We start from the raw sequence: 16095 nt of genomic DNA, 5'->3' as shown, positions 1-16095 counted from the left end.
GTTTCTGTGTAAATTTTATTCCTTGGAACAGCATAAAGGGTTATTGACCTTAGCTAATGTGAACTTGGTGATTGGTGAAAGTGAAGGATCCTGCTGTATCAATTGCAATTTCAGAGATTGATCAAGAATAAAGATGCATTAAGTATAGCGAAAGAAAATTGGTACTCTCTACTTTTTGCATATACAAAACCACCATCAGTTTGACTTCAGACAGCAGTGAATGTGATGCTTGATGAAATACAAAAGGTGATAAGGCAGAAGTGTGAGCCATGAAGGACAAGGGTCACATAAATTGTTTTAACTGTTAATTAAAAAATGTTTTAGGTTTAATAGGTCAGATGAAAAGGGAAGCATAGCAAATTGTTTGGGTTGTTTTATGTAGTCTAATCTTACTTTAAAATTGTGTGGTTTTACAGCCCAGAAGACTTTAAAGTATAGAAGAGTGAAACATTTTGGATATGAGTTTTGCTATGATAACAACAATGTTGATAAAGACAGACCTTTACCTGGAGGTGAGAACTTCCCTATTAAATCATACTTATTTTGTACTGATGTTTGAATCATTATATAAAGCCTTTAAGTCTTACTGAGATATGGATGTGAGATTCTAATAAAAGAAGATCCTTAACTGTATCTTAAACACATACATTTGTAATCTGTAATTTGAATGAAATTGTTCTTTTGAATGAGATCCATTCCAAATTACTGTGAGTGCTCAAAGCTTGTTTTCCAGTCACTTGCAGGCAGGCATTGATGCCCATTGAGGTGCAGTCAAATAAGGTTTTTGGGATTGTAGTTACCATTCTTTTTTAGTTTTTGTTTCATAAAGCAATTATGTGTTACAAATTACATATTCATTTGTTTGGGGGTTGTGATGTCTATTGCTGGGTATATTTATCTTGACTAGCTTGAAACTTGTTGGATGCACACCAAAATAAAAATTCCTTTGGACTGAAAGCAATTTTGAAAAGGTTTGTGTAACTCTTATTTGGAGTTGAGACCTGTGACTCAGAGGAAAGCAAGTGAGTCATCTTATAGTCTTAGGTTTAAAAATAGTAAAATAGGGGAGCTAAATTCCTGTAAAACTTGAAGGTGTTTAAGGTGACGCATGTGTCACGGGGTAGATGTAGCTTGCAATGGAAGGATTCTGGTTACATTGAGGTTTTAACAGTGAAGCTATGTAATCATAAAAGCATTGACATTTCAGCTGTTTTCTAGTCTCACAGATAGACTATTTTTTGTGAGAAAAGCATAAACACTTCATTGGGGGAGAACAACTGAAAAATAAAAATCAATATTATCATGGAAGAGCTATTACTACCATGTTTCTGGGTGTTACCTCCAACAGAATTTTACCTGAGAAGTCCTCTGGTAAAATAACAAACCAAAAATTCAGTGAAGCACTGAAACTTTCAGTCCTGTTTCAAGAACAATTTAACTTCCGCAGATATTTTTGGTGATACTTAACCTCTGCACAACTTCTGAATTTCTGCATAATAATTTTGCTTCTTAACTGCAGCATTTTTAATGTAGTTGGTGGAAGCATTGCCTGTGATTTGATATGCTTTTATTTATGTGTAGAGATGATGCAGTTTGCATTTGTAAAGAGTGATCTGCTTCTGAATGTCGAGGTCTTGGGGAAATGGCCTTTTGAATGGCAGGATGTTGTAAATATATTGGACTTGCAGATCAGGCCGCCAGTTCTGATGTATGTGTTACAGAAAATGCAGTGTGTTCATTATTGAAGATGGGCTTATGTTTCTGTGAAGTTGTTTCTATGTATTTTGACCGGTTACTATATTTGTTGTAAAAAGAAAGGATAAAAATGCAAAAATCTATCCCGTTTTGCTTACTCTTTTGTTTCTGTAACTAGGTCTTCCTGAAATTTGCAACCTATTGTTGGATAAATGGTTGAAGCAGGGATATATCAAACATAAACCTGATCAACTGACTGTAAATCAGTATGAACCTGGACAAGGTAAGTTTATTTGTCCTTCAACAATGTTGAGCTCTTTACACCTTACATTGTGGTTTAACACTGGTAGACAGCTAAGCACCACACAGCCGCTCGATCACTCTACCTCAATGAGATAGGGGAGAGAATTGGAGAGAGAGAAGTGAGAATACCCATGGGTTAAGATAAAGACAGTTTAATAAGTTTTTTTTAAAAAAAACACCAAAGGAAAAACCAAAGCAACTCCCACCATCAAAATAAAAAATGAAAAAAAAAGTGAGGCAAAAAAAGTCCCCAAGCAATTGCTCACTACCAGCCAACCAATGCCCAGATAGTCTGAGTAATGGCATCCCTTGTAAACTTCACCCCTAGTTTTGTTTCTGAGCACAATGTGATATGGTATGGAATATCGCTTTAGTCAGGTGTCCTAGCTGTGTCCCCTCCCAACTCCGTGTGCATCCCCAGCTGACTTGCTGGCAGGGAAACATGAGAAACCAGAAAGGACCTTGATGCAGTGTAAGCACTGCTCAGCAATACCCAAAACATCCTTGTATTACCAATACTGTTTTCATCACAAATGCAAAACCTAGCACTATATGAGCTACTAGGAAAAAAAATTAATTCTATCCCAGCCAAACCAGTACAACATTACTGAAAATCAGAAGAGTAGCATCTTAAGTGTGACGTGTAGGGACAGGATTTCAGCGCCTGCTTAGTGTATTTCCTCTGTGACCAGAGATGCTTTGAATCAGAACTAAAGTCTTGATACTGGTTTCTGAGTCCAGGAAGCTTGTGTTTACAAGTACAGTTTTTGATACTACCGTTATGGAAATTGATTGTGTTTCAGAGTCTGAGGATGTAAGATGGAAACTAACCATAAAAAGATATAGGAATGAATAGTCATATTTGGTTTTGTAGTAGAGTGCATTTTTTCACTCCAGATTCTTCTTTCTTCCTGTACTATGCATACAGTCTCCAGGAAATGGCGCTTGCTGTTAGTCCATAGGATATAACATTAGTATATGTGACTCTTAAGTATGATGCAAGTAGTGTTCCCTTATCTGAGGAATAAGAAATTACTCTGTTACTGTAATCTTTCCCAAACTGGAGACATTTGAAGAAAAAATTGTTTCTAATCACACTTCTAGGGAATAAATCATGTGCTGCGCTTTCATCAAGGCTAAGAATCTGGCTTGCTTTCTAGAGTGGGTATCTCATGCGTCCTTGGGAAGAGAAGGACAACAGCTTTTCTTTCAGAATTAATGTCTGACAGTGTCTGCCAAACAAAGGTCTGAAAAGCTGATCCTATTAGTTTATGTATCTGACAATCTGTTAAATTGGTACAGTTTTGTACTTCTGGCTGGATCATCAGAGGATATTAGTTAGAATTCTAGATTTCTATCAAGAATAGAAGCAGTTTGTTTTAAAAAAAAAACCACCAACCCAAATATAAACAAAATACCCTTTCTTAAGAGCAAATTGTTAGGATATTAACAAGCACAGAGTGCAGTCCAATTAATACCTTTAGTATCTGTGTTCCAAGCCAGATTGTCATTGGAAATTACACTTGAGATTTTAGAAAGTGACTGATGACTTGGGGTATCTAAGCTGTAGAAGCCACATTTAAGACACATTAAATAAATTCCTTTTTGAGGGTGCTTTTTTCATTCAGGGTCCTAATAATGTTTAAAGTTGTATATTTATACTTGAAAGTTAGCATCCACTTTTGAATGCTTAGATGACTCTTACTATGTGCTGCATATATGGAGTATAAACAGCAGGTAAGCAGGTCATTGTGGTCTTGACTGAAATGTCTGAGTGATGCTGAAGGGAGTAGTTGATGTTACCCTGTTATACAGGGAATTGAATTGCACTGATTTCAGTGCATATCTGAAGGCGGAGCTTCAGTGCTTTATACGGAGGCAAAAAGTTACAAGCGAGCACAAACAGATGCATGTCCTTGGTTTTCAAGTCTAATGGATTTTTCTATCTGGTTAAATGCTGACCTCATAAAACACTTGTAATGCTTTCACTGAAACTAATGGTATTCAGAATACTTGCATCTGAAAGTAAAATCTGGCATATAATAAGGATGCTTTATAGGGCTGACTGACTGTTAAGAAAAAATGTTTTTGGCTTAGGAATTTGATAGTGTCCAAAATGAACTTGGGTAGAGTTTTGTAAATGGTTTGGTTTGGTTCACATAGGATTTACTGTATCTGTCTGGGCCTGTTGTGGTGTCAAAGGAAGGCATGGTTGCATTCTCCAAAGTGGTCTGCTGGCTTTGCTTCACTGTTGACTGCAGTTCCCCACATGAAGTGAGATCTTGCTGGGATATGCACACTGCTGTTTCAGCACTTGATGATAAAATATGTGGCACGAGCTGTGGGGAATGGCAGTTTCTTTCCAATTAGCAGATCTAAAAGAAAAAATAAATTTGCTGTCCCTTTGGCAATTCTCAACTCCTTGTGTTTACTCATACATGCACCAACAGATGTACTACCCAGGGGTTAGCCTAGCAATGGTGTGTGGAGTTCTGCTGGGAACATTTGTGCTAGTAGGTCCTAATTCTGAAGCAGAGACCTTTAGCAGTCATCTGCTTAGCAGTAGAGGGAGTATTTGGGATGACTACTCTCTGAAGAGTGAGTGATAAATACGTGATCATGGATGAACTAAGGCTCAAATCGCCTAATGCAGCACAACTGTTTGCATGAAGTGCTAAACTGCCTAGGAGGAGAACATAGTGATTTCTACTGCTCTCTGCGGCAAAGAGGCATTTGGAGTTTTCATAGGGTGAGGCCTTTGGGTGCCCTGAACTATCTTCTAGATATTTCCACTCATTATAAAGGACGCTTGTGTTACATGCCCAGATTAGAGGCATAGTTAAATCAGACAACTGTCCTGAATTCTTTTGGACAGCAACTCCCTTGTTTATGATGTTTTGTTTGTTCAACCGTACATCCCAGTTTTCTATATGGACATCCATGGAAACAGGGCTTGCTAACAGAGATAGCACTCTATTATTACTATACTGATCTCTTTTGTTGTTTTTTTTTTTTTTTTATGCAGGAATTCCTCCTCATATTGATACACATTCCGCTTTTGAGGATGAAATAATCTCTCTCAGTTTAGGAGCCAAGGTAAACTTGTTTGTATGTGTTTTGATGTGCTTTACTGAGAAGTTTCAGTTTTGTATTGTTTAATACAAGTTAATTTGATTTTCCATGGTGTCTGTTCATACTTACCTGAGTTTAGTATCAAGCAAGTCAGGTAATGTGATATGCTGATTAAATAAGTAACTGCATTGAGATGTTGTCGCTGGAAGATTTCAGTGACAGTGATATCCTATTTTTAAATCTTAGCATCCAGTTCTCCCATCGACCTTCCTTCATTTTCTATTAGTCTTAGAAAGTGTATCACTCCTGTTTGTGTTTCTACTTCCATTTTTCACTGTCATTCCCTGTTCCCTCTGGTCTGCATAAGCCTCCCGTTATTTTTATATTCAGTACTTTTACAGTAGACTAATGTGTATATATTACCTGCAGAAGGTTCAATCAGTGTTTGAACCTTACTGAGCTAGTCAGGCAAGCAGAGGTAGACGTTGATCTCATGAGCTTCCAACATACGCAGATGATGTAGACAAAGAGTGGGAAGAGAAATGGAAGAACAGTGGACTAGCACAAAGTCATGCAACATATCAAGAAAACAGTCCATATTATCTAGTCTCGGTGCTCTGATTAGTGTGTTTACTTTTACTCTATTTGGATTCATCTGGTCCATCTGTGCTCATCCATGTTCTACAAATTTAGTGTTATCTTCTCTGCCTGAAGCACTACTGTGGCAAGTCTTTGCGATTTGACCTTATGTATTGGATTTGCGTGGCAAGGTTTTGGTAGAGGGAAGGCAACAGGGGTCCTTCTGTGAGAAGCTCCTAGAAGCTTCTCCTATGTCTGACAGAGCCAATGCTCTGGGCTTTGGCATCAGCTTCCTCTTTTGCAAGTTGTGTAGTGGAAGTGGAGCTCCTGGGACTAGGAGTGAGTCTAAGGAAGGTTAGATTTTTCCATCAACATGTGTGGCAGCGGCGCATCTGTGTTCTTGGTCACTTGAAAATGGGGTGCTGGTATTGCCAGTCCTCTCAGCCTTACCATGGATATATTTGTTCACCATTTGCAAAGGCATCCACTCTAGGGTAGGAACATCTGGCATTAGTTGTTTGTGTGGTATGCACAGTGGCAGTTGGATTCCTACTATTCTTTTGGAATCTCCCAGTCTAGGGGCTACTTTCTCATGTGGCTTTTATGCTTAGCCTTGTCTCAGAGATAGCATGTTCTCCCCTGTTCAACTGTGGTGTTGTCTTTAAAAGTGCCAACACCTCCATGCTAAGTAGCACATGGGAACGTCTGTTTCTTCCATGTCTTTTCTCTAGCAAAAGGGCTGTAATTGATCTGTGCAGTTTACCTGTCCTAAGTTTTAATTTTTCTGATAGATGCTAGGCATTCAGAGCAGTACAGCATCAGTAGATAGCCCCACTTATAGCTCTTCCTATTTTGATCTTGTAAAAAAAAGAAGGTTATTTTAGTTTACTTTGTAAAAACTGTATTGGTGATATAATTTTACATATTCTGCCTCAGTCTGCAGCCCCAGGCTTTCTTACCCTTTCCATTTCAATTAAAAGTCTGACTCTAGCACAGATGCTCTGTTACTTCGTTGATGAGGCACCATAGGCAGTGCATTTCTAGAAGATTATATTACAGCACACCTCTGTGATGGTCTCAGAGATGGCCAAAAGCAGAGTGATTTTAATCACCTGAGAAATACAAACCTTTCTGGGAAGTGGACTGCCTGGAGCATTATGATGCTGTTAAAAATTGGAATGTGTACATTTCAATCAGGGAAACAGCCAAATTTGGGCCATTTCTAGATATTTCAGGCATAGGCATTGGATGCAGTCTGTTAGGATGGCTCCCAGGTTTCAGTGCATTTTCCTAGTGGGCCATTAATGCGCTTTCCAGGTGCAGACAATCAAAGCACATGTAGTAAAACAAGCCATTGGCCCATGAAATGCTGCATTATATAATGGCTTTTCTTTCTGGTACTTCTACAACTTTTGACGATTTCTTTAATGTGTTTTTGTGCGCTTAGCTCTTCATCTGATTTTAAAATACAAGTATCAGTTGCAGTAATATGCAAGTTAGCTATTTTAGGAGTGAAGCCCCCCACTCTATTTCCAGTAAAGCTTACCATGTACAAAATTTACACACTCTGATAATAAATAATTGGAGTTGCATATACAGTGGCAAACTTTGGTATCTGTCTCTTTTCTCTGTAGTGTGACTTTTTTTCCCCCACCTAAATAAATTAGGCTGCAACATAATGGAAGTACATAAACCTAGTCGTATGTCTTGTCCTTTCTTTATTCTCTCAGCATTAAATGCATATGTTTAAATAACAAGTGCCATAAAGAGATGTTGCAACCCAACTGTTTCTGTTATCTAGGTAGCCAACTTCCAAAATAGGATGCTTCAGAGGAGGAAAAGAAGCAGGATGCCTCATGTAGTTTATTCTTATACTAACTCATGCAAACAGCTTTTCTTTCAGTTGTTTGTATGCTTGTCTTTCCAGAACCTGTTAGGCATATTCTAGTAACTAAAATGCTTTGCCATATGAAAGAGAAGCCTGTGGCAGAGCAGGGGACTTAAACATAAATGCCATCCTAGTGTGTAGTGCCTTAGCTATCAGTGCAGGTTCTCAAAGTTACTGCATTCACAGAATTGTTTAGATTGGAAGGGATCTCGAGGTCATCTAGTTCAATGCCCCTGCTTAAGCAGGGTCAGCTGAAGCAGGTTGTCCAAGACTGTCCAGTTGTGTTTTGATTACCTCTGCAGATAGAGACTGTAGAACCTCTCTGGGCAACCTGTTCCAGCATTTGACCTCTGTCACAGTACAAATATCTGTTTTCTTGTGTTCAGGTGGAATCACATGGGTTTTAAATTGTGCCTGTTGTCTCTTGTCCTGTTGGTGGACACTACTAGGAAGGGTCTGGCTCCTTCTTCTTCAGTCCCTCCCATCAGGTATTTATACACATTGGTAAGAGCCATCTTATCTGAGCCTGAGCTATTTTTTCTCCAAGCTGATCTGTCCCAGCTCTCTCAGCATCTCTTCATATGAAGATACTCCTTAATCATCTTCACAGCCCTGTGCTGGACTTGCTCCAGTAAGTACATACATTTTTTGTAGTGGGAAGCCCAGTCTCAGTACTGGACACAGTACTCTAGATGCATCCTCACCAATGCTGAGTAGAGAGGAAGGATCACCTCCCTTGACCTGCTGGCAGTGCTCTTCTTAATGTAACCTAAGAGGCTGTTGGCATTTTTTTCTGCAAGAGTGCCTTGGTGGCTCACATTCCACTTCTTGTCTACCAGGACCCCAAGGTCCTTTTGGGCAAAGCTGCTTTCTAGCTGATTAGCCCCTAGTGTATAGTGATGCATGTGGTTATTCCTGACCAGGTGCAGGACTTTGCACTTCCCTTTGAATTTCATGAGGTTCCTGTTGCACCAGTTCTCCAGTCTGTCCAGGAGGTCCCTCTGAATGTTGGCACAACCATCTGGTATGTCACCTGCTCCTCCTGGTTTTGTATTGTCTCTAAACTTGCTGAGGATGCACTCTGCCCCATTGTCCGGATCATTAACGAGATGGTAAACAGTGTTGGCCTCAGTATCTTCAGTACCCTGGGGTACTCCACTAATAACACATCTGCAACGGCACTGTGTGTCACTGCCATCTTCAGTGATACCTTGCAACTTAGATCGCATTTTTGAGAATCAGTCTTTTCCTCAGCAGTGAATGAATTTATCCAGTAACAAAACACTTTGTACTGTTTTGTTAAGAGGAATCATTATGAGTCTAATTTGTTTTTGTAAACTTGATTTCTGTTGAAAAGGGAATACTTACTGGCATGTGTCATTTAAATATCAATAAACTTGAGAAGAAAATAAGGGCATGATTCTTCACAACGCTGCATTTATCTTGCATCAGATAATCTACAGCAATCCAAGTTCTTGCACCTCTGTGAAATGAGGCAGAAATGTAGGTGTGAGATTCTCTTTCCTATTTCAGTCACATGAAACAGCTTTGTCAAGAAGCACAGGGAAGCCAAGTGGCTCAATTTTGTTCTAGTTGGTGCAATATGTTGTGTTTTGGGGAGTTTACAAGACAGGTTAAACTTCATTTGAAGGAGAAAAATCTCACTATTACTCTGTACTACCTATTTTGTAAAAACCACTGAACAGTATGTAGGCAGAGCAGTGAGACATTTGATGTATTTTGTCCCATGATACTCCAGGAAAAGCGAGGGTCTCGGACTAATCACTTTTGGTTTTGACCCATTTCTTTGACATCTCTTGGGAAACGGCAGAATAAAGTGAGACTTTTAGAATGTCCTGTAGGCTTGTAATGGCATTTTATAAATCACCATGTTCACCCTTTCTTTATAGGAGCTGATACACTGAAAATATTAATAAATATGAGTTCCAGTGTTGTGTTATTGAATACAACTTTATTTAATTCAGAAGTTGTCATAGCAGGAGAAGAAAGGCAATGGAGTAAATTTAGTTCAGAGTGATTTTTATTAAGCTTAATGGCAAACCATATTTCCTGTGTCCATGAATTTGAACAAAGTACTGCAAAACAGGGAACAGTCCTTTCCATTGAGAATTTTCTGTTTTGAGTTAGGTGTTATTTTCAGTGCCTCCATTTGGTGTCTCTAAAGATATGTAATTTTACAGTATTTCATCTTAGGAGCCTGGACAAGTTTGCAGCTGTCTCAGAAATCTTAGTTAAAGCCTGCGTCAAATTTCCTTTTGCAGGTTTGCAGTGGGAGCTTGATCAATATTGAGATTGCTGGTTTTCTGCTTTTCCTAATTTGCCGTTTTAGATGCCGTCATGTAAGCCTTGATTAATTAGAATTTTAGAAATATAGAGGTATCGTTTCTATAATGAGCTAAGTAGTGCTATGAGTATATCCAGCCTATAGCTCAAAATGGCCTGACAATGTGCACTTACAGCCCAGAAAGCCAACTGTATCCTGGGCCACATCAAAAAGAAGTGTGACCAGCAGGTCAAGGGAGGTGATTCTCCTCCTCTACTCTGCTCTAATGAGACCCAGCTGGAGAGCTGCATCCAGCTCAGCACAGGAAGGACATGGACCTTTTGGAGCGAGTCCAGAGGAGGGCCTCAAAAACGATCAAGAGGGCTGAATCACCTCTGATCCACTTGTCCTGTGAAGCCAGGCTGAGAGACTTGGGGTTGTTCAGCCTAAAGAAAAGGCTCCAGGGAGACTTAATAGCAGCCTCCCATTATCTAAAGGGGACTTACAAGAAAGGTAGGGACAGACTCTTTAGTAGGGCCTGTAGCGATAGGACAAGGGGGAATGGCTTTAAACTGAAAGAGGGTACGTTTAGATGAGATATTAGGAAGAAATTCTTTACCGTGAGGGCGGTGAGGCACTGGCACAGGCTGCCCAGAGCAGCTGTGGCTGCCCCATCCCTGGCAGTGCTCAAGGCCAGGCTGGATGGGGCTGTGAGCAACCTGGTCTAGTGGGAGGTGTCCCTGCCCATGGCAGGGGGCTTGGAACTAGATGATCTTGAAGGTCCCTTCCAACCCAAACCATTCTCTCATAAAAGAATTTCTCCTTCCTTGCTGCAGATCTTGCCCCAGTAAACAGTTAGTGACACCCTGTCATCCTCATCACCAGTGGTCTCCTCATCAGCTCTGCCCTGTTCTGTCCAAGACTGCTGTGGGATACCCATTGCCCCATGCCAGAGGGCATAATTTTCCTAAAGGGTGTGTTGTGTTGGCACCGTGCTATGATTTATATTGTTCTGTCCCGTTTTCTTAAAATGCAGCCCTGTTGTGGAAGCCCCAGGCTTGTCACTCTCTTCTCCTTAGCTTCTGCTTTTCTTGGAATTCCTTACTCTGCCTCCTGTCCCCGTGCCTTGGCCTGGCAGAAGGCTGGTATAAACACTGAACTGCTGTGATGCTTTGGCTAGGCCCCTGACCTAATGTCTGCGAAAGGGAAGCTTTGAGGTTTTGAGTCAGATTTGTGGCTCAGGGTTTAACAGCAGGACCCTGTGTGGGTCATCCTTGACCTCTGCCTAACTTCTGTTCGTCTGAACACGTATTCATCATCTCTTAGCCTGCAGATATTGAGTGCCTTCATCTATAAAGAAAAACGTGACTCACTGAAGCCTTGAAAGCAGAGCAATGTTACAAAGAAAAACTCTACCAGTCCTTTTGATATATATATGACTGATGGTTGTCCTAGAACTGATAGAATGAGGTATACTGCTAGTACTCATTTTTTAGGCTGATAATTGACCATTTTCCTGGCACTTTTGCTTCTTATTTGTTGATCTATTTCTAATCTGTCTTGGTTAACAAACAGAGATCTGTAGCTGCTATAGGCAGCAGCTTTTTCTGTAATAGCTGCTTGGGAGATTTTATCAGAAGCCTTTAGGAAGTCTAGATTGTACCTAGCCTTTGACAGCTAGCGCCTATTTCATGTTTTGTATGAGCTCTAACAAGGTAGGCAGGCACTTGATACTGTTGTGTCAGCTTTATGGAGCTTTGTGGTCCTGCTCTTATTTTTATTATATTGGTTAGGTGCTGTTTCAGTTTAATTTACTGTTTACACTTATATTGCTTTTTCTTTTAAGGAAAGGCAGCAAGTGTCTTTATCTATTTAAGGAATTACTCTGGTAGTGGCTATACCAAAGTGTGGGTTTTTCTTTCTCTGTCCATACTAGTAGCATGGTTGTGGTAGGTGAAATAGTAGTAATAGTGGTCAATATTTAAAAAGAGATTGGATAGTAGAACCAAAATGTCTCTTAAACCAAGTGGAAGGCATTAAAATTTTAATCACTACAACCTAATGCTGAGTTCAGATTTTTGTTCAAGTGAGCCTTCTGGGTTTGCTGAAGCTCCACAGTGTGCTTTTCAGGTACGTAAGACATGTTTCTTGAGCTGTACCCTTTATATAGTTGTGGTTTAACCCCGGCTGGCAACCAAGCGCTACGCAGCTGCTTGCTCACTCCTCGCCACCCAGAGGGGTGGGGAGGAGGATTGGAAAGGAATGTAAAACTCGAGGGTTGAGATAAGAACAATTTCATAGGTAAAGCAAAAGCCGCGCACGCAAGCAAAGCAAAGCAAGGAATTCATTCCCCACTTCCCTGGGCGGGCAGGTGCTCAGCCATCCCCAGGAGAGCAGGGCTCCGTCATGGGTAACGGTTACTCGGGAAGACAAACACCATAATGCCACATGTCCCCCCCTTCCTTCTTCTTCCCCCAGTTTATACACTCAGCATGACGTCATATGGTATGGAATACCTCTTTGGCCAGCTTGGGTCAGCTGTCCTGGCTGTGTCCCCTCCCAATGTCCCGTGCCCCTCCAGCCCTCTGGCTGGCAGGGCCCAAGGAACTGAAAAGTCCTTGATTTAGTATAAACATCACTCAGCAACAACTAAAAACATCAGTGTGCTATCAACATGTACTCACATCACAGCCAAAACACAGCACTGTGCTAACTACTAAGAAGAAAATTAACTCTGTCCCAGCTGAAACCAGGACAATAGTCATGGATTTTATCAATTCTTGAAGAATAATGATTTGCAGTGGTTTCTGTATCATTTAAATGGAACCCTAAGGGACTATATTTATAGCTGTATACCAGATTTAGTTGGTTTGTGCCATTTGAAGTGGTATTTCATTTTTGAAAACTACTGAAGAGCTTCTCCATGTAAAAGGCATCCTGAGCACTGCAAGTTAAATGCATGAGTTGTCATAAATCTGTCTCTCCTCTTTGAATTTACTCTGTATAAATGTCCTAAGTGTTTCTGTCTTTGTCATACCATAATGTACTGTCATTGAGCTTGGATCAGATACAAGACCCATCTGAATCAAGGGAGAACTTTCTGTTGGTGTGATTGAACATTGAATTGCGCCCTCTGAGATAAACATCAAAGCCTGCAGCCCTTCATGGGAATATTTATAATAGTCTTACTGTCTTTTCTGGGAAAGGTAAACATACTGTTCTGAGCTTTTATTTCTGTGCTGTGTGTCTCTTCTCCATTTGCATACAGGATTCTGTTCACAATTTCAGTGTGTCCTGCTGATGATTCCACCTGATCAGTTTTTTTAACCTTTGTAAGGATCTTGAAAGCTCAGATTTCATGTAAATTGTTCAGAGAGAGCCTGTCCTGCAATACCTAATTGCCTCCTTTCACAGCCTTGGTTGTTTATAGGCTAACTCCTATTTTAGCCAAAGGTAATAACAGCAAGTCACTCAGTGTGTGCAACTAATGCAGGCAAGCATTTGTTTCTCAAGTGCTGTAGGAATTTGCTAATGAATCTTGATTTGCAGTGAGATGCTAGAACAAGAGCTTTGGACAGAATTGCCCTCAGAACAAAGATACTTTATTTCTCTAGAAGCTGTGTGGCAGTAATTTGTTGAGAAACAAGACAGCAGCGTGGAGAACTTACCTTCTTCCCTACCTCCTCAGCTACTTGGGAGGAACAAAATCAAAGCTAAGCTATGACAGAGTCTACATTTTAAAGTTCTGTATGTAAAAATACTTCTTTTTTTTTCCCTTCTCCCCCTTTGTGTTGGTGAGACGTTATAGTTTCCAGGTGCCTCTTTGCATAAGTTGTCCCTGTGGTGAGTCTCAGAGGTCTGGCATTTATTACCAGTGGGCCAGTACTGGGAAAATAGCTCTGGAAATCTTTTATCTCCTGTCTCCTTTTTGTTGGATTCATACCAGCCTGCCTTCTTTTCCACAGAGGAAAGAAACTTGCTATCTTCTGTGCCTTTCCATAAAGCTGTTCCCCACTATGCAAGGGCTAATAAGTCTTAAATTGGCTAGAATCCTACTTCAGTGCAGAGGAAGGAAGGGCAGCCTGTAGTTTAATTGCTGTGGGATCTCTGATCTGCAGAATATGCTGTGACTTGTTGAGACGTTTCTCCTGGGTCTGCTACGGTGGGAAGTTGCCTTACTCCATTCTGTGTAGCACTTTTATGTTTCTGGCATGTGGTCCACTATTTTGGCTGCTGAGGGGGAAGCAGAGCTGCAGCTCGTCCTGGTTTGTACCACTTTGCTTTCTGCTTTCTTCCTAGTCAGTTGGTTGCTCTTTTTAGCATCCTGTGTTTTCTTTGAGTTGTTGGTGTTGAGAAAGGGACGTGGGAAGAATGTTCTTATCTCCTGAACTCCGCTGGGCAGTTGCATCACCAGTGCGTCTGAGGTGAATGTGGAAAGGGGGAGAAAAGAAATAGCAATTAGGAAGAATTTGAAAATTAAATCTACTCAATATCACATGGAGAAATGCTATGAAAAATGTCATATAGTTCCAATTAGTTTTCTCACAAACACACCAAAATCCTACGGTGAGTGAAGCACTTTCTGAAGTGTTTTTAGTTTAGAAGTTTAATTTTAGAATTTAGAAGTTTAGTTTCGTTTAGAAGTCTGCAGCAGGCGATTACAATTTTCTGACTCTGGTCATGGCTGTTAAATAATGAAGGAAAACTTCTGCATAATTCCTTTACCAAATTGATTTAGTTTTAACAGGACCTGTTGTCTCCAGGCTATTTGCTGTTTCTGTAATGTGCTTATTTTGTATGCTGAGGCAGCATCGTTCCATTTCCAATTCTCAGATGTCTGGCTGTTACAGCTTTACTGTGACAGACAAATACAGATATTAAATTTTTCAGTGGAAGCAAACGTACGCTCTAAAAAGTGTCTTGCTATTGCTAGAGATTTCTAACGGGTTTTCATGTGGTAGAAAATATGTAGATAGATACAAATCTTGGGAAAAAGTTAGATTATGATTTATGATAATTGCTCTTTTTAAAACTAAATTTTTTTTTCCTCTTGTTCCACTTCACTTCCCCCTGCCCAGTTGTACCCTTCACTGTGATATATTTTTCAGTGGTGGTGAGATGAATGAACTGGTAAATATGAAGTTGTTGCTGTTTATTCCTGTGAAAAATGTGATCATTGTAATAGAATAAAACTGACAAGAGTGTTTAAATTTACTTTTCAATTAATACTTTTACAGCTGAAATGATTTTTAGGTCATATTTTAGATTGTGGCTTTTGAAACACAGTTCAGCTGGTTTTTCAAGTTGTATTGTTTGCGTAGTTACTTTCATTATTTTTTTTTAAAGAATTGTTAATTTCTTCAAGATGCTTATCAGTGGAAGTTATTTCTGTTCCCCATATTATTTTTAGAAGATCAATACTTGATACATGAAATAGAATCCTGGTGTCTGTCACAAATTAACAGCAAACAGACTGAACTCTGGTGCATTAAAAAATAGTTATCTTTAGCTGTTGTATTTCAGCTGTACTTTGGTTCTGGAATTCAATAAAGAAATCTAATTTCATTAGCCAGTGATGTCATCTCTATTGTTGTAGGGGCCTATTTTAAGACTGTGGAAAATTTCATGTAGAACTGAGTAGTTGTCAGTCAATAATAATAACCACAAGTAGCCTATAAGCAAAGAAACAAACTTAACTTGTTTAGTTCCTGCTGTGATGTGTTGTCTCTCTCAGCTTTGAAACGGGGCTTTTATATTACCACTAAGTGTAGCAGATGGGGTTTGAAGTCTGTCTGCTTTTATAATACCTTTACGAATGTGAGCATTTTGCATGCTGCAATGTTCTGTTTCTGTTTTTCTTTCCAGTTATGTTGAGTGTTTCAGGAGGAGTTTCTCCACAGAGCTCTTCCAGTAGAGTTGACTCTGGAAATTTTCACTGAGGAACTGGCAATTTAGAGTGGTTAAAAGCATGCTGGAGCCAGAGCTGTCAAACTTGTGATGCTGATACACTTGACAGGAAGATTCTGATTCAGGGCTAGGGGGAGAGGTGTGGTGCTTCTTAGTGGAGAAGCAAGTAGGCAGGCAGCCTCTTGGTACAGTGCAGGGGCACTGCAGGTGAAGCTCTGGTCTGTTTGCTGGGGCAACAGAAGAGTGGTTGGAACAAACCAGGGTTGATGGTGCAGCTGAAAGCAGTGGAAACTGGACACTTAATTCCTTGTAAGGTGTTCTTGTTCGTTTTCCTCTTATCGCGTACGTCTCTGCACTGCACGTTCAT

At 40.1% G+C, this 16095-nt stretch overlaps 1 protein-coding gene across 7 annotated transcripts in view; it reads left to right on the top strand.

Annotated features, from left to right (window-relative positions):
• ALKBH8 (alkB homolog 8, tRNA methyltransferase) overlaps nt 1–16095 on the top strand; it is a 49950-nt gene that overhangs the window by 10205 nt on the left and 23650 nt on the right. For all 7 annotated transcript variants that reach the window (XM_055701563.1, XM_055701562.1, XM_055701564.1 and 4 more), the window contains exons 5-7: nt 417–512; nt 1874–1978; nt 5024–5094. In XM_055701563.1, coding sequence (XP_055557538.1) covers nt 417–512; nt 1874–1978; nt 5024–5094 — 272 coding nt within the window. The remainder of the gene's footprint in view (nt 1–416; nt 513–1873; nt 1979–5023; nt 5095–16095) is intronic.

Source organism: Falco cherrug, chromosome 2 (genome assembly GCF_023634085.1).
Source record: "Falco cherrug isolate bFalChe1 chromosome 2, bFalChe1.pri, whole genome shotgun sequence".
Lineage (NCBI taxonomy): Eukaryota > Metazoa > Chordata > Aves > Falconiformes > Falconidae > Falco > Falco cherrug.
The sequence above is the reverse complement of the archived record's forward strand: the minus strand, read 5'-3'. Positions and strand labels throughout refer to the sequence as shown.